Source organism: Macrobrachium nipponense, chromosome 44, assembly GCF_015104395.2.
Source record: "Macrobrachium nipponense isolate FS-2020 chromosome 44, ASM1510439v2, whole genome shotgun sequence".
Classification (NCBI taxonomy): Eukaryota; Metazoa; Arthropoda; class Malacostraca; order Decapoda; family Palaemonidae; genus Macrobrachium; species Macrobrachium nipponense.
This window is the reverse complement of record NC_087221.1, coordinates 20,616,521-20,642,441: the sequence shown is the minus strand read 5'-3', so window position 1 is coordinate 20,642,441 and position 25,921 is coordinate 20,616,521. Positions and strand designations below refer to the sequence as shown.

The window sequence follows — 25,921 nt, the reverse complement described above, 5'->3', positions numbered from 1 at the left end:
TAGTCTTTTTAACACTGTTTCTAATGTCTTTAAAGTGACTATCCAAGTCCTTGCTAGAAATGACTACATCATCTAGATATACTGAAACATCCTCTATGTCTCCTAAAATTTGGAGCATTAATCGAGTAAATGTTAGTGGGGCTGATGTAAGACCAAAGGGCATGACTTCAAACTGTAAATGTTCCTTATGAGTACTAAAAGCTGTTAAGGGCTTGGATTCTTCGTCCAAAGGTACTTGCCAATATCCACTAAGCAAGTCTAGTGACGTAAATATCTTTGCTCCACCTAATTGAGCTAACATATCATTTATAACTGGCATGGGCATCCTATCTGGAATGGTGTGTGAATTTAATTTCTGATAATCTATTACCATTCTCCAAGAGCCATCTTTCTTTGGAACTAACGAGAGAGGTGAATTATATGGTGATTTAGAAGGTACTATTACACCATCTTGCTTTATTTCTTCAATTAATTGATCTACGATCGGTCATTGACTTATTGGCAATCTATAGTTAGGGATATAAAATGGTTTAGTTCCATCTTGTATTAAAATCTTAGGTTGCAAAGTATCTGTTCTGCCTAACTTATCTCCTTCTAAGGCAATGACATCTCTATACCTTTCCAATATTTGTAATAGTTTAACTCTATTCTGAGGAAAGTCTGTATTATTTACTTCTTTATTTAGAATTGAACTTGGTTCTGTGCTAGAGAAGAATGCTTTTTCACTTATTGTTAGTAAAGGATTATTCACTACAATTCCTGAACAAAATTCTATACCAGGTCTTAGTATTAGTCTTTTGTCTGAAAAATTCTGGACGTATGTCTCACAGTTATTACCTTTCACGTGAACTAGAGAATTGTCCATCCTAACAAAGTCAGGTAAGTTTTCATTAGTTAGCATTACGTTTTTTTCATGCAAGTCTTCGTCTGCTTTAGCCCTAAGACAAACTTTGGTTAGACATTGCGGGTACAAAACTACTTCTCTATTAAGCACAAATGTGACAATATGGTCATCTGCAGTACTGATTAAACATATTTCTTCGTCATCTCGTATCTCTGAGAAATAACAGACATCTGTTTCATCCGAACTTTCATCCAGCAGTATTGTTGAGCTTAATTCGCCCTTATTTATTGTTCCTAATAACAGGACTTCATTGATATATTTTTCTTCGCTGTTTTCATCCATTATAAGATATGTACAATCAATTTCTGATTCATCTTCATACATTTGTTTGCATGCATTAATATGTTCCGCGGCAATGAATTGTTCAGGAGCATTAAATTGTTCAGCTGCGTTAATTTGTTCAGAGTCAAAGCTCTGCTTAGAAGTCTGAGTATCAAGGCTTGCATTGTTAATATTATTTATTTGTGCACAATCTATCATAGAATCCTTCCTGGCTAAGGACATTTCTTGTAAGTTATTATTTCTACCACTTATTCCACTATTATCTGTGCTAGCATTATTATCTATCTTAGTTTCTTGGATGTTCGCTTCTCTAGAAGATGTCGTCTCAGATAAATTGATCAGATTTATGCAAGACTTTCCTTCTTCTAGCTGAAAACAAACATTTTCTCTATTTCTGTGTGGCAAATTGATTTTATTTTCTCCACAATCTAACATTATTCTACATCTCCGCATAGCCTTATATGAAAACAGCGCTTGCGTAGGATAAAACCTTTCTTCTAATACTACAAACACTTCCTTAAAAGTTTTGTCTAAAATCTCTATGTCAAGTGTGACATTGCCTAGCGCCTTTATTTGTTTTCCGGCTATTCCCTTTATAATTCTACCAGGACCTTGTATTTCTGTATCTGCAAAGCCTAAATGTTTTGTTAATGTTTGTTTATCTATTATATTTACTGTACTGCCTGTATCTAAAAGGATTGAGCATGGTTTATTATTAATTCTTGTTTGGATGATAGGTAAGTCTTCTTGGCATATTTCTTTATCCTTTACTGAAAATACTATCTCTTTATTTACTTCGAAAGGAAACTTGAAATTATCTTCCTGACCTACCGTAACTATTTCATTCTCATTTTCTACTGTTAAGGAAGCTTTCTTGTGTATTACCCCCTTCTGTAATTGTCACTGAGTCGGATTATTATTTTGGGGTGTATTACTTTGGGCATTATGGTTAGTATTGGTATTTCTGAACCAACAATTTTGTGTTAGGTGACCTGTCCTATTACAATGAGAACAATACCTTGGTCGCCTACAATTCTGAGTTGTGTGGTTGGAATAACCACAATTGGCACAATTTTGTTTCTGTTTATTATTTTGTGTTTTATTATCTCCGGAGCTCTGACTGCGGTTTGGGCTGAATGAATTTGGATTATTATTGTTTGGATTTCCTGTATACTGTTGAGGCCTATATTTACTATTCTTGTTTGCTTGGAAAAATTTCCCATTATTATTCCTTGGATTATTCCTATGATCTTGTTTTCCTGGTTGTTTATGTTTGAAATTTCTAGCTCTGTCTGGAACACTATCTGTCTTTCCCTGGAAATTATTCCTATTTCTGCTAGGGTTTCCATTATTTACAAAACCTGTAAATTCTTTTGCCAGATTCAGTCCCCTCTTGCACATTTCCTTTTTCATAAATCTTAAAGCTGCTAGACTATCCTGCTTAGGATCAGGATCCTGTTTCTTAAAGACTCGTTTTTCTTCTTCCCCGATAGCGTCATGTACTATACCATGAACTATGTAATTCAAAATCTCTTTCATACTGACTAAATCCTTTGTATCACGACTAAATGCGTCACGATCGCCAATAACTACGCCTGCTCGTTTCAAATCTGTGGTTAAGTTACGGATCGAATTTTCGATGTCGGTATGTAAGTTTGCAATACTATCCCCATCGTACTTCTGATGCAGGAACTTTGTGAGGTTGTACCACTTGTCCTGTTGGTTAACAGGCTCCCAAAGTTCTAGGCACACCTTCTTAAATTCAGCGAAGGTCGGAATCTCCTGAAACTTAGCGGACGTGAGAGTGTGATGTGCATCTCCCCGTTCTGAACTAACATAAAGTAACGCTTCATCTATTTTCTTGCGTTCATCGGTAATTCCACTAGCTGAAATTCGACTTTCAGTCTCTGTTATCCACTGAGATACTGTATATGCTTCTAACTTAATTTTGTCAGGATGACCCCTTTCTACATTACCGCACAAGCGTGTAGCCTGTGATATTACAGCGGCCTGCGCCATTCTAGAGTACCTAGTTTGTACTTGCAATGGGTTAGGAATGTTATTATGATTAGTAACAATCGCACTAGTCGTGGGTCTATTTGCTACTGTCGAGCTCGGTATTCTGGTTGGACTTTCGCTATGCGATCGTCGTGGAAAATTATGTGTCTGAGTATTTAGTCTCGAGCGTCTGTCAGGAGTTGGACGTAGGCTATAATGACTCGGGTCGGGAGTTCTGCTTCTTTGTAACCTAGTAATAATTTCGTTAAAGTTTTTATGCATACCAACAGCTTAGACTAGATACAATTTAAAAAAATAGATGCATTGTTGTACTTACATTATCTTCATTATGGAGTCTGTCTTCCTTATTGCAATCCCTAGATATCCTATCTATTTCTTATTTCCTAGTGTTTCCTTCCTTCAATCTGGAAAAACATTAACATTAGTATATGCCGTTATTCCTTATTCACACCACTGCACTTTAAGAACTGAATGACAATATCTTTATTGTTCTAAATTTATCACAATCAATGAAGCAAAAAAAAATTATTTTATCTTACAACTTTACGGCAAAGAAAAACTTTATCTCAAAACTACTTGTTATGAACTATTTTACAAAAACATTTTTATGTTATTGCAGTGTGAGAATTTTCTATTTTGATTTATTGTCAGACGTTAATCTATCAGGATACTTTAAACTTTTCTTCTTGTTGCTGATTGCCGATCACTTCTGCGTCGTCGTCCGGCTCTGCCTCTGTTTCACTTGTAGCGGCGTCGTCCGTACGCTGTCGTCGTTCACACTGCTGTTGAAGGCCACTGCGCTGCCTTGTCTATGGGGAAAAATCGTAGCGATGTATGGAGAAATGGGCGCTATCTCAGGATTTATGATAGTTTAGCGCTCGCAGGTTGATTGAAGAAATCCGCCGTCAATCTCTTAACTATGAAGTTCTCGCTGCGTTGTATTCAATCTTCTTTTATCCGCCTTAATGCGTTTTTGCGTATTCCTTTGTCGAGTTTATGGCTTAGGAATGCAGCTATCCTAGTTCAGTATTCTTCGTAGAAATTCTCTGCGTTTCGTCGCTCAATTTTCGTTCGCCCTTTCAGCAGAATCGGAGTCTTGTTATGTCTACGCTGTTCGGAGTTTTCATTATTTTTCGTTGCCCTTTTTCTTTTTCTTCGTTCTTCGAGTTATTGAACTCGGAATTTCTTCTTTTTAATTGTAGAGTTCGTGCCTGGTTTTCTTGTATGTTTCTGGCGCTTAAGTGTTAGCGCTCTTTTATTGGCAGTTTTATATCTTCCACTCTGTTTAATTTTCCCACTGTGTGTGTGTGTGTGTTTTTATATCGGTGTTTTGCACTTAGAATCCCACTGCTGCCACCACTTATGTTGCGCTGGTCTTTTATTTTTATTTCTCTTCGTTATGTTTGCGTGGCGTACTTACGAGTTCTTATTCTCTCTCTTCTTCTTCTGCTTCTCTTCGTTGTTGGGTAACGGGTAAGTGTTTTGAAAGGTTATTTGTCATATGGGCTAACCTTCCTTTACCAATTGTTATGGTTGAGTTTCTTTTCTCATAGGAACATTTGGATTATTTATTCTTTTTTTTTTTACTGTGTCTTTCAGGAGTTCTTCTTATTTTCTTGGCATGGGAAACGTCCCGGGACTCTGGGCAAGTTAAACACCACTTCATAAAATTTGCTTATATTAGATAAAGTACAAAGTTCACTTTACACAATACACTACTATCACACTACAATGGAACAGAGTGAGAAGGAACACAGCCTCCCCGTATAAGGACTGGTTCTTGACTGAGTTTCTCTATAACTTCAAATGAAGTTTGGACCTAACTACTTCAATTTGCTCCTCCTCAATTATCCTTTAGGACACATCCTACTTCTTTATGAATGGCTTTCCTTACTTCCGGTGCCACCTCTAGATTCGTCTGATTGGTTTCGTCCCTCGACGGTAACCACCCACTTAAGGAGTCAAAGTTCATCTTTTCTGGTGCGGTTTGCATTTTACTGTTTTCAAAAACAAGTGCCAATGTTTTGGTCTGGTTTACTAAACTGCTATTCGTGCAATCTTATGCTGCACACATCTACTCCCCTTTCTACCTTAACTTCTGGTAGATCCTTCATCACTCTACTTTCACTATATATATTCTACCAGTGGTTTTCCTAACTAAATTTTCCTAGCTATTTACTAGACAGACTCTTGTTGTTTCCTAACACAAGGTTTAAGTGTCTATTTTGCATTAACGGATCATAGGCCTATACTGTATACTAGGTTCCGTATATACCACTAGACAATGCAAGATGCAATATATATATATATTATAGAATATAGATCATCCTTCTGTAATTTTCCAACTAATTTATTATAAGCCTAATTTCTCTTCCCTACGACGTCCAATAATCTCCTCCCAGAACTCATTACCTGCGGACGTAGCTGCCATGTTGCTGCTTCAGCGTCTCGTTGAAACTGAAGTAAATCTTCAGATCCCGCCATAGACGTGGATGACTCTTGCCATTTGAACAAAATCGGATGCCCAGAACCTGGCAACGGAGTTGGTCGGAGAGGCCGACGGACTCCGCCCACTTTTGGTCGGACGATATCCCTGTAGACAGTGAGATTTACTTCCGATTCAGATAACCGGATCCGGCGATCGTAACGTCTATGGGGCTCTTTAATAAGAGTGAAAAGGTTGTTGGAGTGGTTGGACAGCAAAATGGAGGATAGTTAGAACGGAGGTTAAGTGTAAGTTTTAAAAGCGGGGTGCAGCTAATGGCCGAAGGAACGTTGGAAACACCCTTTAGTAATGCTCACAGTATATACAAGTCAAAAGTGAATCACAAGCACAAGCTCCTGCCAGAGGTATTATTTCATACTTGGAGGAAAGAATGATAGAAAATGTCAGGTTTTTAACCTTATCCCAGAAAAACTACTTTCTTTTTCACACAGACGCCATATTTCACATACAACCATTATTTCAACAAACAGAAATTCTCTATAGGACTATGCACACTAGAGTACCGAAGTGTGACGCAATCATCACCGCTCCCTGGGCCACTTGCCTGTGTTTTGCTCCTTAAGAAATGTATGAGACCCATATATTTTTTGTTTAAAAAAATTACAAATTAATACAATATTTTTTGAAAACACCCATTTATTATGAAAAAAATTACAGCTGAACAGAATATTTTATGACATTATATAAAAACTTATTTTTCTTAATCGAATTATATGGGTCTAAATGCTACCTTCCCTATATTAACGATTTAATGGCCGATTCAAACGGGGCCTGTCAATTTCTTATGGAGATAAATCTATGTTGTGGCCCAGGGCCGGGCGATCACGTGACCTCTGACGTCATTATCTGGCACTCTGCAAGGAAGAAATAACTTTTTTTTTTTCTTTTTGCATCTGGCATCAATTTAGTGGAAGGAGTTGGCAACATTGCGGGAGCGGGACTGATAAACGAGATCAGTCAGGACTCAGAGAGTCGGTGTCAGGACTCCGACTCGGCTGCAGTAGTCACTGGTACTGGATGTCGGTCGTTACCTAAAGCTTTCAGTGGCAGTAAAATTATTATTCTGAATACAATATTTGCTGTCGTTGACACCTTCGAGTATCAAGGTAAGTACAATAATCTCCAGGTTCATTTTTTTGTTAATGCAACAGTCATAAATGTTTGGCTTTTCGAAATGTTTTGGCCTTACAAATGGCGACATTGAACATTGTTCCTTAAGTGGGCTGCATCTGTGCTGGAATGAAACGGATGGTATTTCGTGGAATTTGTCTCAGCCATAATATGAACAAATATCAGATGTATCTGTCTTCGTAACAAAAGGATAATCTGAATCCGGTTATGGTTGGGTGGTTTAATAACTAGACTCTTGTTTCAGCTCATCTGTCGCCGAATTATTAACATTCATTGACATCTGATCATAAATTAACGCTCATCGAAAAGTGCATAAGATTTTCAGCTAGGTTGAGTTTTTCCTTGTCACCTATTATCTGTTCATTATTGTTACCCGGATTCGAGTCCAATCGGCTCTTCGTATACAAGAGACATCTCTAAATGCCCTCCGGTAATAGACTTGTTAATTTCCTTATTTGGATTTACAAAGACTTTTCAATGATGTTAAGGTTTTGCGATATATTTAGTAACAGAGAAGTGGGAATGCATCCACATGACATACGTAGGCCAATGCTGATTTTACTCACACCAGCCCGGTCCTGGTCGTTTTGGCCGTAACATCCAAATTGGGAAACGGCAGAAACGTCTTGCGGCCTAAACAACGTAAGACGTTATGTTTATGGTATTTACCGTCATTATTTTATGTTTTATGTACATCACCAGGGGGCTGGTACTAAACACGGCGCCCATTTTGCACGTAAACTAGAAGTTGCCAAACCTAGAAGGGTGCTTAAGTCTGGGCACCGAGACGCCTAGTTCCGCCTGAACAAACTATCAGAACGCTACCAGCTTTGCCCACTCATAATGCCTAGGATATGCAGTGTCAACAAAAATGATAGACGGATACTCGAAGCCACAGCCCGACGAAGTTTATCAAGTTTTTTTTTTTTTTTTTTTTTTTTTTTTTTTTTTGGTTAGTAGCCAATACATTGCTGAATGTGAGAAAAGACAGAAACGTATTTCAAAAACCGTTAGAAAAAATGTGCTTCTTTCAGCGTCACTTGTAAAGCATTTTTGAGTGATTAGATGCACTAGATTCATATAGGATAAGCACATTAATAATGCACCGTTTTTCATGTTAAATCAACCTTTTTGTAATATTTTAAGCATCGATTAACTTATAGTATCCATGTAATACAGCCAAGTTAGTAAGTAGTCAGTTCTCTAACATTCTCCCTCCAAAATTTTAAAGCTTCCTTAGATTATTACGGCCACCCCCCAACCTCCCGGTGCACTATACGTCTAACTCGTTTTATCCTTATGGCGTGATTTCTACTTCATTTCTTACAAGCAATACATGGTAAGTTAGTGTTGAGATCAGCGAGTATTTTTAACCATTTTATTCATGACTTTAGAACAAATTACGTATGTTAAACACTGAACAGAATGTAGTATTCTTCTAGTAAATCTTAAGTCAAAGCAATGACTCAAGTCTTTAGGCTGTCCGTTCGCTTAAAAAAAATTGCAGTGGAGTCATTTGACATATTTACAATGATGTCATACATTTAAAAGGATGTTTGCGTAATTGTTAATTTAAAAAGCTAGAAATTCTACACATTGGGATAAAAGCAATAACAGTTCAGTTTCCGCAGCTCTGACTCCGAAAGTCAGGTTAGATCATTTCCCGCCGCCCTCCTTCTCGCCTGCTTGTTCGTATACGTTTGTTAACCAGTATTTCTTACTGGTACTTTTTTTTTTATTTCGTTTGAACCCTTGTATATCTGTAGAAACATGAAAGTTCTTATTAATCATTAGTTATTTCTTTTTGTGCTTAATCCCGTGTCTTCCTTATAAATAAGTTCTTTGGTACGAGTTCAAAGTATTTGATTACATTCGAATGAAATGGAATTAAGCCAGTCAGCATCCAGTATCATGAGCAGTGTTGCCATGACAAATGTGTAATGAAGGCATTATTCCGATTACATCAGCTGACACCGACTACAAATAATCGTGGTCGGTTTGTGCACGATCTTGGGTTTGTGATGACGGTTGCCGTGTGCAAGAATATATCTAGAGTGGAACAATTTGAAAGTTTAGCAGGAGGAGGGGGATGTGAGCAGGAGCAAGGGGATGAGGATGAACAGAAGCCAGGAAGAGGAAATTGTGAATATTGATACGGAGGGTGGAAGAATGAAAATGGCTCATGCTTATAGGTTTTAGGGAGAAAATGTAGCCAACAATGGATGGGAGAGAAGGAAAGTCGGGAGTAGGTGAAGCCAGAAAGCAGAAGTCTGTTACCAAAGACCAGAGCCTTACATAGTATATATTGGCTTTGAAAAGACCAGGATGAGACTTTGAATGTAAATGGAGGCCAAAGTGTGAACACAAAGAGATAGTCGAGTCTGCTCCTCTCCATGGAAGCGAACTGAAAACCTAAGTCTAGATAGAATATATATATTTTTTAATTTTAAATAATCCACTTGTTTAAATATTCTTAGTGCTTAGAGGACTTTAAAGAGGCACTGTGTGTATATTTCTATATAATAAAAGCGAATGTAACTATGTAAACCCATGCTCTATAGAAATCCAAACCGCTTGACCAGTCTAGACGAAATTTTGCACGCGGGTTTTCGCGTTGCTTTCAAACCCGTGCCAGTGATGCCAATGCCTCTAACCATACGCCCCCTACAGGCGACGAGAAATTAACCTACATAACTGTCAATGACCCAACATTCTGCGGCTATGCTAATAAATAAATCTTTAGATTATGTTTATACGCAATATCATAAGTACTTATAAGCATACTGATCTAAACTTACCTTGTTAAAATTACCCTACACTTGAAAATATGTGCTGCTGTCTAAGATTTTGCCCAGATTACCCTACGCGTTGCCAATTACCCTACAGTTGCCAACACTGACCCGTACCCCATTCCCCCTTCCCCCTTCCCCTTCCCTGCTTTGTAACTAATGTGGTAAAATAACTGATAAACTTTATCATACCTCATTTCATGTATTCGAGAACATAGAAATATATTGAAAATGCTTCTTCTCTCCTGTGATTAATATTTCTGTATCAAGGTTTGTGTTCAGGATGAGTGGGGTGTGTTTAGTTTTAGCAGGGGGTGTGTTTAGGTTTAGTGGGTGTGTGTTTAGGGTAAGTAAGGGTGTGTTTAGGTTTAGTAGAGAGTGCATTTAGTTTTAGCGAGGGGTGTGTTTAGGTTTAGTGTGGGTAAGTTTAGTTATAGTGGGGTGTGTTTAGGTTTTGCGGGTGGTGTATGTTTAGGTTTAGTTGGGGGTGCATCCAGGTTTGGTGGAAGGGGTGTTTATGTTTAGTGGTGGCTGTGTTTACGTTTAATGGGGGGTGGAGAGAGAGAGAGAGACTCTTAATTAAAAAAACAACCACTTAATGTGGGTAATGGTTAATGGTTTATCACAACTCATAAACGACCTTTAATATAATACCTTTTGATTATATTTGACTGTCTACCCCAACCTTCCTTGGGACTTGAAGTGAAAAGTCATTTTGCATCAGTAAGAAAAAGGGTACTGGAAAAGTGAGGTCAGGTCACTGTGCTTCCGAATTTTAGACTGAATCCTGTCGGTGAGAGAGAAAATGCATCAGTGCCGCAGACATCTGAGAGGTCCTGCAAAGCCTCAGGTTAGCAGAACTCAAAATTCAGTGACGAAATACCTCTCGGATTATTTTGAAGTTGACTTAATACCCACAAATTTGATAGCGGTTCAAGGGTGACTATGTTACCACTGTTTCAGAGCACGGACGCGTCTGTGACAGTCGTTATCAAGTTGTTGTTATTAGTGCTATTATTATTATATTATTCAGAATATGAACCCTATTCATATGGAACAAGCCCACATGGACCACTGACCTGCAACTCAAGCCTCCAAAGAATATGGTGTTCATTCGAAAGAAATAACAACAGAAAATGGGAAATACAGAAAGAGAAGATCGGTTATTAGAAAATCAGATAAATTAACAAATAAATAACTGAAAATTAAGTAAATTTCCAAATACAAGGAGAATTGTAGTAGTTGTTGATCTCTACGGATTTGATATGAACGGGATTTTTTATCTGCTTTTCCTGATCCTCCCTCGAATCCCGGTATATCTGAGCAGTTTCATGTCTTTATCAAAATTCGGAGTCGAAGGTTTACAGTGGAAAGCATGTCCAAAACATCGGAGGCACTGAAAAGCTAGGAAGTCGTTTTCAGTATATATAATATATATATATATATATATATATATATATTATATATATATATATATATATATAATATATATATATATATATATATATATATATATAGTATGTATGGTATAATATATATATATATATATATATATATATATATATATATATATATAATATATATCATATAATATATATATAATATATATATATATATATATTATATATATATAAATATATACATATATTTATATAATATGTATATATTATTGCGTTGGTTGCTGATACGTGGCTGTGCTGGTAGGTATGGTAATGAGGATGGAGACAGAGACACAGAATTTTGGCTTGAACATCAGCACAAAGAAGAGCGAGATCATGGTTGTGAGTAAGGATGATGATTGGGTGCACATGGAGGATATGACAATTCAGAGGACAGGAACTCAAGCAAGTTGAAGAAGTTTGTTTTACTTGGGAAGTGTGGTAACAGCAGACGGGAGGCAAGTTGAAGATATACAAAAGAAAGAAACTAGGAGCAGCAAGAAGCTTTTGTTTGAGGTTTCTGAGAAAAAAACGTTTTTGGTCGAGGCATGAAATCAGCTTGAGAAACTAAGATGAGAATATTCAAAATGCAGTAGTACTACCAAGTCCTGATGTATGGCTCGTCACCTGGGGCACTGACCAGAACAGAGGAAGAAAAAAAAGGTTGGATGCTTTTGAGATGAAAGCTGCTGAGAAGAAATACTTGGCATTAAATGGGATGATTATGTTAGAAATGAAGACATTCCAGGTGAGATTGAGGCAAGGCCAGTCAGTAAACCAGGTTGAAAGAGGGGAAGGCTGAAATGGTTTGGACATGTTGAGAGGATGGAAGAGATAGAGACCCCAGGAGAGCACTGAGAGCAGTACAAATAGGAAGAAGACCGCTGGGTAGACCAAGAACGAGGTGGATAGACATAATTGTCAGGGATCTTGAGGATGAAATCCAAAACTTAGAGGAGCGGAGGGAAATGGCTCGGGGATAGAGACAGATGGAGAGAAACTGTATCAGCCTTATGCCACTGGCCAGTGGCGGGAAGATAAATCTAAATCTAAATCTAATTATTTAAAAAGTCACGGTAAGATCCACGTGACTTCAATTAAATAAGCGAATACACAGGAAAATTATCAATGATTTAGTAAAGACGAAAAGCGCTTGTATTTCTGCCTATCATTTTCCTGTGGTATTTTTGCTTATATACATCCATACATTATATTATATATATATATATAATATATATTATATATATATATATATGTATAATATATATATATATATATAATATATAATATATATATATAAATTTTTTATATATATAATAATGAGCATGTCAAGTGTAATTATGAAGGGCTTAAAGCCTTTGGGAAAACAAGATAACAGAGGCTGATTCATAACAAATTCTTCCTGTTTTCACAACATCTGTTCCAGCATCCTGTGCCTGATTGAGGGTTTCACCACACCCCACTTATCAGGCCAATTATCAGATAAAATAAAAATTGGGAGATCCCGGCGGAAGCGGTTGCTAGTTTTATGAATTTCCCCTCAAGCAACTACTATTCAGTCGTCTCTTGTCAATTGATTTCGATTGATTTATGAAAATTCGCCTCTAAAGCCCCGTTGGGGGCTAATGCCGTCAGTGTACCTCACGCGGTGAACTGTAGGACTTTAGGTTCTTTGCAGCGCCCCCTCGGCCCCTAGCTGCAATCCCTTTCATTCCTTTTACTGTACCTCTGATCTTATTCTCTATCTTCCATCTTACTTTCCGCCGTCTCCAAGCAATTGTTTCAACTTTATCTTATGCGCTAAATGACCTCGTAGGTCCTAACGCTTGGCCTTTGTCCAAAATTTTCACTAAATATCATTAACCCATATCTCATTTATATATTGTTCTTAATTACGAATTTAAGGAAAAAAGTAAAGAATATAAATTACAAAGAACGAACACCTATTCCCTTACTGAACAATGAATAAGAACTATCAAGAATGGAATGTATTATATGATTATTTGCATGAAATTGAATAAACAGTACATGAAATAGTGTCAAATATCACTCATACATCACATATATATTAGTTTTTCAAGGATTTTTAGAATTCTTATGAAAAATGTTAATAATATCTGTGAATATATGCAACTAAAAATCAAAATACCATTCCCAGTATCATTATAATGTAAGAATTATAAAACTGAACAAATTTGCAGCAAAAAAAAAAAAAAAAATCTTATGGGAGAGTTAAAAAAAAAATTGATCATATAAGAAAAAATAAAATCCTTTAAAAAACCTGGAGCGGATTCGTCCCAAACATTATTCTACAAAGAATACTTCAGAATCCGCCAAGAATACTTTATAACATCGTATTGACAGACAGCCACACAGACATTGGTGAATTTAGCCTTGGTACTGATTTCCTAGAGGAGGTTATTGAATTTAATTAAGTCACCATTGCCCAATAATTATGCAAGTGTCCATTTGTTGCAACCAAACGGGACTAAACCTAAGAATTTTTTAGTGGGTGGGCACTGGACTTTTATTTTATCTTATTTTAGAATTTTTTTTAAGTCATCCCATATATTTTGTTTTACTTAGTCATCGCATATAGAATATCATACGTGTATACTGTACACTTATTTCAGCTTCATGTGTAATTTATTTATCAATAATTGTTCATACATAATGAAAATTTTATTTAATAAAACTTTTTGTGTCATATTTTAGTGAATATTTGTTTTAGCTACAGCAACAAATAGCTTTACAAATTCTGTTATTTTTAAGACGTAGTGTTTTAGGTCATCTACAGACCTTTTGGGCGAAATAATGTAGTAGGTAGGCAATTTATTTTTGTAGGCGGGTAGTTGACCAAAGTTAACAAGTTACGGTTAGGCCTGCAACCAAAATCCTGCCTAATCATCAATCATTAAATATCACTGGGATTTATATCCTCCGTTTCCTTTTCAGAGATTACCCCAGGAATGAACTGACTGATTGATTGTTTGGCGTTTCTTCTGGCGTCACAAGTACATGATTATGAACGGTCTACACAGAGCATCAATTATTTTTTTTCTGCCCTTTCTTCTTGATGTGCCTCGCGTGGAAGCAGGGTAAGAGTCGTATAGAAATCTCTCTCTCTCTCTTCTCTCTCTCTCTCTCTCTCTCTCTCTCCTCGGTTTAGGTGTTATGGAATATTAGCGATCCATTTAGTTTTTTCTCCTGATGACGTATTTTTTCTTCTTGAATGACTGAGCGGATTTGGATGAAACTTTACGAAAACATTCATCATATGCTAACTTGTCTGGTAGCTGCTCCGTAAAACGTGAAAACGTGTATGGCTGTGTAATTTTTCTGTGATCACTTCCCTTACTCAACTAATATTAGACAACGTCACTTTTAAGTTAAAGATATTGGGAATTTTTCAAGCGACCTCATTTATTTTAGTAAGGGATTATTTCAGCAGCACAAAGAATGATTCAGTACGACCAATGTGACAGGCCATTTTAATGTGGCGCCACTCATTCATTCATTTGTCTGATCTGCCATTCATTTTGTTTGCAATGTGCACTTTACAGGGCCACAATGGATGACTGCATCTGCAGTAGTTATTCCTTCGAGGTCGACGCTCATTTGAGGAGTCCCGGAATGCGTCCTATCAATGATAAGTTGGTGGGCGTTGGGAGGAGTCAGGTCATCATTTGCTGTGCCCAGGGAGTGCTCGGAAGGGAGACGACCAATTCCTCTTTCACCGTGTCATGGTAAGGGATCGCCTTCCGTCCGGAACAGTTCTCTATTGAAGGTCTTCATTGGTTCGAGTTCAAGCGTTAAGGCAAATGGTGTCGGCCGATGTCGACCCTGAAAGGCATTTACGTCAAGAGGAAACTAAGTCGTGTTAGAAACTTGTCTCCTTCAGACTTTCGTCAAGTAACTGAGCACTTCCAGTCTGAATACGATTGTTTTCTAATTACTTGATGGGGTGGAAGTTGTGCTGGGAAGGAAGGACCTTGGTCGAAAAGGCTGACGATATGGAATGTTTTATTTTTCGCAAACTGGGTTTAAAATATCAAAAAATGAATGGGTGAATATACTTGGGACTGTAATTCAGACAATAACTATTAAAGAGGAAAGTTATATGTATATCTATATATATATATTATATATATATATATATATTATATATATATATATATATAGATATAGCGACGATAATAATCTATATTGTATATATATATATAAATTATGTATATTTAAAATAATATATATCTATGTAGATAACAATCTGACGCAGGTTTTTGAACGGGACACCGTTGCTTGACTCTCAGAGCACATTCGAACCGAAGACTGACTGCAGGAATGAGACCCTCTCCTCGAAGGCAGCGAAGATGTCAGACCGAGGGAATTATACATGCATCGTCACCACCGCAGAAGGCGAACAGGCATCAGAGACGACCCAACTCATCGTCATTTGTAAGTATATTGTTGAATAGTATATTGAAACAGTCGCAGCGATGAATGAATGACTTATAAAAAAAAATTCCCTAATGAAATGTTCTTTGCTGGGATATATATCTTAATATTTATAACTACCTTACGGGTATATAATACTTTCATACATGAACACCTTGAAGACTTGAAATGCCTTCATACTTATTACTTCGTCCCCCCACCCCCACCGCTCTCTCTCTCTCTCTCTCTCTCTCTCTCTCTCTCTCTCATGTTTTGCAACTACCTGAAAAATGCCAACAGCCGTTTTGAAATTCGCAGTCGCGTTCTACGAGAATGATCATTGACTGCGCTTTCTCGAACAAAACAAAAAATCCTGGAAAAGTGTCTTAATAGTCATTGGGAATAATGTGGGTAATTGTTTCAGGAGTAGTCATTTATAGTCGTTTTATATCATTTATATCAATACTCTCAATAAAAAGGACGTGACGTCGAAGTGAATGATGCCATTCAGTTGTTCGTATTAATCAACAAATATTGTTAACTAGCAAGTTCCCCGTGGGGGCGTGGTGCCGGAAGTGCATCTCACGCGGTGCACTGTAGGCAATACTTATTCTGGGCAGCGTCCCTTCGGCCCTTAGCTGCAACCACTTTTATTCCTTTTACTGTACCTCCGTTCACATTCTCTTCTCTAGTTATCCTCAGGATCCTGCTCGCACAATTCTCTTAGATCTCTGAACACATTATCTCTCTATCACATCCTCGGTCTCCCCACCACATGTCTTCTCCCTTCCTCTCTGAAATAATAACCAGAAGTTCCGTAGGAGGTAGTGCAGTCAGTGGACCTCATGCGGTGCACTGTAGACATTACTGAAGGTTCTTTGCAGCGTTCCTTCGTCCCCTAGCTGCAACCCCTTTCGTTCCTATTACTGTAGTGCCTCCCTTCATATTCTCTTTCTTCATCTTATTTCCACCCGTTCCTAACACTTGATTCATAATGCAACTGCTTTTTTGAGCTTTTCCTCCTGTTACACCTTTCAAACCTGTTATTGTCAATTTCCATTTCATCGCTGAATGCCGCGTAGGTCCCAGTGCTTGGCCTTTGGCCTAAATTCTTTATCCAACTCAATAACTAAAAAATTAACGCTGACTTTCTTTCCACTCCAATCCTCAGCGAAGGGCGGGAATCACGAAGGGGTGAAGGGAGTCGAAATCGACAAGTGCAAGTCAGAAGCCTCCTGCGTTCTCCAGGCTCGACTGTCGCAGAAGCTGAACATCACGTGCAGCGCTCTGGTTGGAAGCAGCTCGTCATACATGGAATGGCTCCCCCGCAGTTGCTCCACTAAGCTCCAGCCTTGTCTTGAGTTCGATGAGGTCAAGGTCAAAGATGGGTGAGTGCTTTAGGTTGGTTTTTACTTATGATTTCTCATAACGAACATTAGTACTGCACATTTATAGCAGAGTTGTGGTTTTATCCTCTCTCTCTCTCTCTCTCTCTCTCTATCTTTTAATTTACTTTGAAATATGTATATAATGTGTGTAAAACTAATATATATATATATATATATATATATATATATATATATATATATATATATATATATATACATATATATATATATATATATTTATATATATATATATATACATATGTCCTTTAATATCTAATTCGCTCCTGGAATTGTTGGTGTCGATGTTTCTCGCCAGTGAGCCGACAAATCTCTTATCGACTAAAAAAATTCCCCTTCTCTTAAACATACATGAAAATATAATAATTCCGAGGTAGAGCGAATTAGATATTAAAGGACATTTGTAGCTCGATGTATGTAGTATATGAATCACGGTAATGTGATATGACTCCTATATATATATATCTAATAATATATTTATAATATATTATATATATATATATAGTCAGATATATATATCTTTATATATACATAATATACATATATATATTATATATATATATATATATATATATATATATATTATATATAATATGCTAACTTCAACTTCCTTTGAGACTTTAACTATCACCCAATGAAACAGCAGACCAACGCTTAACCACTATGCTACAGAGGGTGCAAAGGGAGAGGAACCAGACAGGCAAATACTTGCATGGAATCACAGTTGGTAGTACCACTGTGCCCCTCACAATGGATTCACCCCTCCCCCGCCCCTCCAGCACTGGATTGGCGCCTCAGCGTCCTGGTTTTGTTTTTCTTGTTTGCATGGGGATTGCATAATGTCAAAGTAATTGTTTTCCTACAATAAAGATTCCTTTGAAAAATGCAAAATCCCATAAAGAGACACATCCACGTAAGACATGTCAGTGCAACAGCAACTGTGAAGGGTGAGAGCGGATGGCCTTTCTAGCCCAAGGCTGGACCAGCGCCTCAGTGGCGTGGTTGGTTTGGTGTTTGCTTCTCACCTCGGTGGTCGCGGGTTCGATTTTCGGCCATTCCATTGAGGAGTGAGAGATGTGTATTTCTGGTGATAGAAGTTCACTCTCGACGTGGTTCGGAAGTCACGTAAAGCCGTTGGTCCCGTTGCTGAATAACCACTGGTTCCCTGCAAACGTAAAATCACCATACAAACAAACAAACCAAGGCTGGACCATGATCATAGACGTCAGGAGGGGGGTGGGGGATTGAAAATTAAATGAATAATAAGACCCGAAGAAAATCCGAAAATGAAGGGACAACAGGATCGCACTCATTCAGCCCGCAAGAAATTTATAAATCATAAGATTTGGGGTGGATTAGAATGTGTGCTGCCTCAGCTAGTGATTCTGGTGACCAGAGAAGCGCGGATAACCACGACTCACTCTAGTAAAGTGGTTCTTAACCGTTTTATTACCACGCCCCCTCTAAGAGTTGGTCCTTTCTTTCACGCCCCCCCCCCCCCCCCACCTCTTGCATCTATGAGTAAAATTCCCTCCTAGATTTGAAGGAAAATAAAAAAAATAAAAAACAGGAGGAAGAGAAGGGGTCTCTAGGGAGGAGGGAGGTCAATAATTACAAAACCTGGTCAGCCCAACGACCCTAACTAGAGAAGTAGACTCTAGGAAAGTAACGTTATAAGGCGATACTGTTGTATTTTTTCATCAACTCCTTATCAAGAGAATGACGTATATAATTAGAGACTTTTTTTTCATTTTTCCCTAGGGATCGCGCCTCCCCTGGAAATTGCTGACGCTTCCCTAGGGGGGCGCGCTCCCAGGTTAAGAACCACTGCTCTAGTAGATCGGTGGCCTCCGTAGAAGTGGAGGTAGAATATAAGATTTAGGCCAAAGGCCAATCCCTGGGACCTATGAGAGTCATTCAGCGCTGAAAGGGAAATTGTGAGTAAAGGGATGCAGAGGTGTTTTTAAAACAGGAAGAAAACCTCAAAGCAACTGCGCTGTGAATCAATTGTCAGAGGAGGGTGGAAAGTAAGACGGAGAGAAGGCTATAAAAGGAGGAACAGTAAAAGGAATAAAAGGGGTTGCAGCAAGGGGCTGAAAGGATCGTCCGAAGACCCTGTGCGAGAGGTGCACTGACAGCTCTAACCCCCTACAGGGGTTGGTCTCTGTTACCAGAGTTTCCCTGACAATACGACGCTGTGATGTGGTTAGCGGGAGAGCTTCTTTATGAGTGAAGACATTATGATTGGCAGAGGAGGCTTGTAATAGATAAAGATTCTTTGTATGGGAAATTATATGTAATTATACTTAACTTATAGATAAGGGTTTCCGTGTTGAACGTATTCCGAGTATTCGCAAAATGATTTGTCTGTAAATGATTCGCTAATGAATATTATCATTTCTAGTCATCTGTTTTCCTCTTCACAGAAGCGACTTCATGACAAACACCATGACCATTCGCTCAGTCACAAAGGAACACTTCACCACGTTCACATGCCTGGCTGATAACGCTGCTGGTCCACCCAAGAATAAAACTATTACAATCCAAGAGGAAGGTGAGCTTGATATAAACATATCTATATCATTTAAAAAAATGATATTCGCCCTCTTCAATCTGATAAAAGCAAATTAAATGCCTTTAGAAAATCAATTGTGCTGATGTAGCACCTGTATTTATTCAAACTTATTTAAAAGAACGTCTTCTTCCCAATAGTAGCAGTAACAGGAAAATGATAGCAATGACATCAAAAGTAAGCACAAGGTGTGCAGTGAATAAATAAACACTTATTCCAACCATATGTCCTTCCTTGTCCTTATGTGGTTGAGTAAAGGATCTTCATCCTCACAATGTTACAGAGAGACAGCTGTTTATTATCCGTTTGTCAAACAGAAGTGACCGGAGGTCGCCTAAGTATATTCATAATAACGGAGAATGATAGAAATATATTACTCATGATTACAATAGAAAACAAAAAGTCTGCATACAAGTAATTTCCAGCTAGGCACCTCATGTGGTTGCAGAAGTCAGGTCTAGAAAATAGTAAACCTCTGGTGATACAAATCACCGTGATAATAAAAAAGAAAATACTAATAATAACTAAAATTAGAAATACAGCAACAGCAACAATCATAAAAATTGCAATTAAAAAAATAGATTGCATACAATTAATTTCCAGCCAGCCTTATTTGATACGGGGTCGGGGGAAATTTCTGTTACGCAATGAAATACCTTTCTTAGGCTATACACAGCATTAATTATTCTAGTCGCCATTTCCCTTGCTCCCAACAGAACCCACGGTGGCAGAGTTAGCCGCCCTAGTTTGCATTATGCTGATGATCTTGGTGTTCATCATCGCCTTCGCTTTGTCTAGGTGCCACTGGGCGTTGGCCTTATGGGCTAAGTCTCTGTGGAGAAAGCGGTTTCCGACAGACTCCGGTAAGTTGCCGATTTTTAGAAAAATTGTTCAGTTAAGTCTACAAGGTGGTAGTGTGGTTTGAGACCCTCTTAAGTTACTGATTTTTAACAAAATTGTTCAGGTAAATCTACAAGGTAATAGTGTGGTTTCAGGCACTAGGTTAACTTACCGATTTTTGATAAATCATTTAGGTAACTCTACAATGTAATAGTGAGGTTTCAGGCATTCAGTTAAAGTGCGGATTTTTGAGAAACTGTTTAGGTGATAGTGTGCTTTCAGGCACTCGGTTAAGTTAACGATTTTTGATAAATTGTTCTGGTAAATCTACAAGGTGTACTAGACGAAGACAGCGACAAGAGGGAATTGACGTGTGATTGACTGTTGCTCTGTGTCCTTCAAACTTTCAAAATCTGTTCTGGTTTCTGACCTACCAGATCACAGAGACCTTTATTTTATCGTGGAATATGTTGCTGCCTCCCTTTGTCGGGTCTCACTGATTCCTTAATAGAAAAAATATAAAATGGAAAACTTTTAAACACGCTTTAATTAAAAAGAAAAAATTAATTTTTTTGAGACTCCAGGATTTTCTTACAATTAAACATGTCTACAGAGCGTGGGACGCCAAACATGAAAAGAAATGCTACAAGAAATAAAAATACATGTTTCTTTTCTTGTAGCATTTCCTTCCATGTTTGGTGATATTGTTTTTATTTTTGTAGACATGACAAATTGCAAGAAAATTTGGTGCTTATCGAAATTTTTTTTACCTCAGTTACTTCTTTAATAAAAGCATTTAACATTTTTAATATATATTTTACGCTTTTTAGTTTTGAGAGAAATTGTAACCAATTTATGATTAGTAAAGAAACAGCGTACATCCTGTCGAGCCAAAGAAGGTTAGAAAAATCCGCAGAGTTATTAACTTATTCTACTGAGTCAAAGAAGATATGAAAAATCCGAAGTCTTTCATACAAATCCTGAGATACTGGGAGAGGTCACTGTAGGGTCACTAGAGGTCACTGCTGACCTACTGTTAGGTTGTATTGTCACCGGGATTTAGTAGCCATGCAAGTATTCACGCAAAATTTCAAGTCCATCGGACGAAGGGAACAGGTCGAAATTTGAGTTATAAGTTTTGACCCAAACAGACAGACACAGAAGTCGAGTTAAATACAAGCATGTAATAAAAATAGGTCGTTCACGACCAATATTTAATTTTTATCAGTGTTCATAGATAGCCTTGTGGATATAATATAAGAGAATTAATTGATTATGAAGTATGGATAAGTTCAGAGAATGTGTCAATAAAAACATTGATCATTATTTTGTTTTAGACCTAAGTAATTCCTTCCTTTCATTAATTAGTACCTTCGTTGCCGAGGCGCCAATCTACAAAAGCCAGTGAATCAATTTGGTTCCCTGGCAGTTATTACTTTTGAAATTGATTTTTCCATTTCTATCCTTTAGAACAGTGGTTCTTAACCGTGGGGGTTGGGGTGGGGGGGGGGCGTCAGCAATTTCCAGGGGAGGAGCGATCCCTAGGGAAAAATAAAAACAAAAATCTCTAATTATATTCGTTATTCTTTTAACAAGAGTGAGGAACTAATATCAGAGTTTTGAGAAAAAATGCAAAAGTATCGCCTTACAACGTTACTTTCCTAGAGTCTACTACTCTAGTGAGGCCTCGTTGGGCTGATCATGTTTTGTAATTATTAACCTCCCTCCTCCCTCGAAACCCCTTCTCTTTCTCATTTTCTTTTTATTTTACTTTAAATCTGGGAGGGAATTTTACTCATAGATGCAAAGGGGGTCGTGAAAGAAGGACCAACTTTTATAGGGGGCGTGGTCATAAAAAGGATAAGAACCACTGCTCCAGAATATCATTTGGAGGTCAAACTCCACAGACTCCTGGCGGTCCTCAGAATCCCTTTTCACATTCCCTGGTAACTGTGACGCCAAATGATCACTATTTAATCAGTCGTCCTTATCATGATCTGCACCTTATAATTTTTGCTTTAAAGTTTTCCATGTTGTATTTGACTTTAAAAAAAAAAAAGACCTAGGGTGGTAAAATGAACTCGTGAAGAAGAGGGATTTATTCACAATTCCTTCCTATTCAGATGCTTCGTTTCTAAGTATTGTGAGACCTCTTACTGAAAATAAAGATTATTATTATTATTATTATTATTATTATTATTATTATTATTATTATTATTATTATTATTATTATTATTATTATTATATTGGCACAACAGATCCGCAGTTATGTATGTGTACATATATTTAAGGATAAAACTGTAATTATACATTTCGGGAGTCTGTTCGGTTCCCATTTTTCAATCTCATTGAAAAGGGGAACCAGTTCATCAGTCGTCCTCATCATGATCTGCATCTTTTAAGCCACCCCGTTCATTACTTTTATTGTACCTCCTTTCATATTCTCTTTCTTCCATCTTACTTTCCACCCTCTCCTAAAAATTGATTTATAGTGCAACTGCAAGGTTTTCCTCCTGTTACACCTTTCAAACCTGTTACTGTCAATTTCCATTTCAGCGCTGAATGACCTCATAGGTCCCAGTGCTTGGCCTTTGGCCTAAATTCTATATTCAAATATATTCAAGCATCTTTTATGGCGAACCGAACAGATTCCCGAAAGGCATATGTACGGTTTCATCTTTGAATATAGTGTACATTATTATTATTATTATCATTATTATTATTATTATTATTATTATTATTATTATTATTGTTATTATTATTATTATTAATTAGTGTCTAACACGTCCATTTCGTCATGTATTCACCATCATCATCATTACTATCATCGCCTCCAACGCCATGAGGCACAAAGAGCCTCGGTGGGGTTTCGTCACTCATCTCTTTCCTGTGCTTTATCTTCCACGAGTTTCCGCTCATCTGCAGCCTCCCTTCTCATTTCTCATCCAAAGTCTCATCTGACCAATAGTAATTTGATTTCGCTGTCTCCGCACCTAATTTAACCCAATATCCTATTTTCGTATGACGTATAATCCCATTTGTACAAGATAGCACTTATACTTATAATTTCTTCTGAGTCAAAGATGTTTTGTGTCCCTTGAAAATGGAATATGAAATGAAATTTCTTTTACTTATCGAGAACTGAAATGAGTAGATTCATGTTTAACGCAGAAAAGACCTCTTCGAGAGGCTGTAGTATGCAAGACTTAGATAATACAATTAAATCAATACTGATATAGAGCGGAGACCTTTAAATCGGATCTAAGGGCCCCACTTGGCATCCAATTCAAGTGAGTTTCACGACAGAATGCTTCTTCTGCTGCAGGAGACTTCATCCACGATGTGTTCCTCGTGTATGCAAATTCCGCCACGCCCTGGGTGATGAACTATTTGCTCCCTGTCTTGGAGACGACTCACGGCTACAAATGTTACGTGCCCGATCGGGACATGCTGGCGGGTGAAGGTACGTAAACATTGCAGCTAGGGTCCTTTTCTGTCTTATTTGCAAGGGCGAATAGGCAGACGGATCCAGAGATGACTCAGTGGGCATCATGCATTGACGAGCACATGACTATATATATTACAGATAGGGAGAATGGGCGAGAGCAAAGACACAAAACCGATTTAAAAGTGAATATCATCAACCGTCTTCAAATTCTATTGACGAGCCGAATTCCTTTTCCCTTCATGTAGACTTTGCAGAAACCGTCTGTGAAAAGCTGGCCAAGAGCAGGCGGGTCCTGGTGATCGTGTCTCCCAGCCTCCTGGACAGCATGTGGGACGTGTGGACCGTTCTCCAGAGCATAAACACCTACCTGACTTCGCAGATCGGTGTAGTAGCCGCCATTCTTGAGGCAAAGAAACAGCAGACGTATTATAGAAAGCTTTTTCTCATTGATTCGTGGATTTTAAGAAGCTTTTTCTTATTGATTCGGCAGTTTTAAAAAGTTTTTCTTGTTGATTCGTAGATTATAAGGAGCCTTTTCTTATTGATTCGGAAATTATATTGATTCGGAGATTATAACAAGCTTTTTCTTATTCATTCGGAGATTATAAGAAGCTTTTTCTTATTGATTCGTAGATTATAAGAAGCTTTTTCTTGTTGATTCGTAGATTATAAGAAGCCTTTTTTTATTGATTCGGAAATTATATTGATTCGAGATTTTTTATAAAAAGCTTTTTCCTTATTGTTCGTAGATTATAAGAAGCCTTTTCTTATTGATTCGGAAATTATATTGATTCGGAGATTATAAAAAGCTTTTTCTTATTGTTGTAAAAAAAAGATTATAAGAAGCCTTTTTCTTGTTGATTTCGTAGATTTATAAGAATCCTTTTCTTATTGAAAGTTCGGAATTATTAATTGATTTCCGGAGATTAGAAAAAGCTTTTTTCTTAAATTGTTCGTTTTTAAGATTATAAGAAGCCTTTTCTTATTGATTCGAAATGTATATTGATTCGGAGATTAAAAATAAAAAGCTTTTTTCTTATTGTTCGTAGAATTATAAGAATGTCCCTTTTCTTTTGATGCGGAAATTATATTGATTCGGAGATTTAAATAAAAAGCTTTTCTTCCATTGATTCGTAGATTATAAAAAGTTTTTTCTGATTGTTCGTAGATTATAAAGCTTTTTCTTATTATTCGGAGATTATGAGAAGTTTTTGTAGATTATAAGAATAGTTTTTTTTCTTATTGATTCGCCCCCCCCCTAGATTATAAACGAAGTTTTTTCTTATTGACTTCTCGGAGATATAAGAAGTTTGTTGTTCTCATGGTTTCGGAGATTATAAGAAGCTTTTTGGTCTTATTGATTCGTAGAATTATAAGAATTTTGTTTCTCATTGATTGTAGAGTTATAAAGAAGGTTTTTTTGTTTATTTCAATTCCGGAGAATTATAAAGAAGCTTTTTCTTATTGATTCGTAGATTATAAGAATTTTTGTTTTTCTTATTGGATTCGTAGATTATAAGGGAAAGTTTTTTCTTATTGCTTCGTTAGATTATAAGAAGTTTTTTCTCATTGATTCGTTAGATTATAAGAAGAGTTTTTTTCGCCATGATTTCGTAGATTGTATTCGAGTTTTTTCTTATTGATGCGATAAAGAATTCTAAGTTTGTTTTTTCTTATTGATTCGTAGATTAAAAGAAGTTTTTTTCTCTCATATTCGTAGATTATAAGAAGTTTTTTCTTATTGATTCGTAGATTATAAGAAGCTTTTTCTTATTGATTCGTATATTATAAGAAGCTTTTTCTTATTGATTCGTAGATTATAAGAAGCTTTTTCTCATTGATTCATAGATTATAAGAAGTTTTTTCTTATTGATTCGTAGATTATAAGAAGTTTTTTCTTATTGATTCGGAGATATAAGAATCTTTTTCTCATTGGTTCGGAGATTATAAGAAGTTTTTTCTTATTGATTCGTAGATTATAAGAAGTTTTTTCTCATTGATTGTATATTATAAGATTTTTCTCATTGATTGTAGATTATAAGAAGTTTTTTCTCATTGATTCGTAGATTATAAGAAGTTTTTTCTTATTGATTCGTAGATTATAAGAAGCTTTTTCTCATTGATTGTAGATTATAAGAAGTTTTTTCTTAT

At 37.0% G+C, this 25,921-nt stretch overlaps 1 protein-coding gene across 1 annotated transcript; it reads left to right on the top strand.

The window, feature by feature from the left end:
• The first annotated feature begins 6,467 nt into the window (after positions 1-6,467).
• Positions 6,468-24,315, top strand: LOC135204073 (interleukin-1 receptor accessory protein-like). Its single transcript, XM_064234054.1, has 9 exons — positions 6,468-6,817; positions 14,026-14,168; positions 14,634-14,816; positions 15,347-15,525; positions 16,676-16,892; positions 19,337-19,464; positions 20,199-20,345; positions 23,648-23,785; positions 24,016-24,315. Exons 2-9 carry the CDS (start codon positions 14,089-14,091, stop codon positions 24,264-24,266), a joined length of 1,323 nt encoding a protein of 440 aa, XP_064090124.1. The 5' UTR covers positions 6,468-6,817; positions 14,026-14,088; the 3' UTR covers positions 24,267-24,315.
• Positions 24,316-25,921: the final 1,606 nt, after the last annotated feature.

Bases quoted from the DNA above. Each gene is read 5' to 3' on its own strand.
- LOC135204073 (XM_064234054.1), top strand. From the start codon at position 14,089: ATGATTATGAACGGTCTACACAGAGCATCAATTATTTTTTTTCTGCCC. The intron at 14,169-14,633 runs GTAAGAGTCGTA...TGCACTTTACAG, and splicing joins GTGCCTCGCGTGGAAGCAGG to GGCCACAATGGATGACTGCA. The intron at 16,893-19,336 runs GTGAGTGCTTTA...TCCTCTTCACAG, and splicing joins GAGGTCAAGGTCAAAGATGG to AAGCGACTTCATGACAAACA.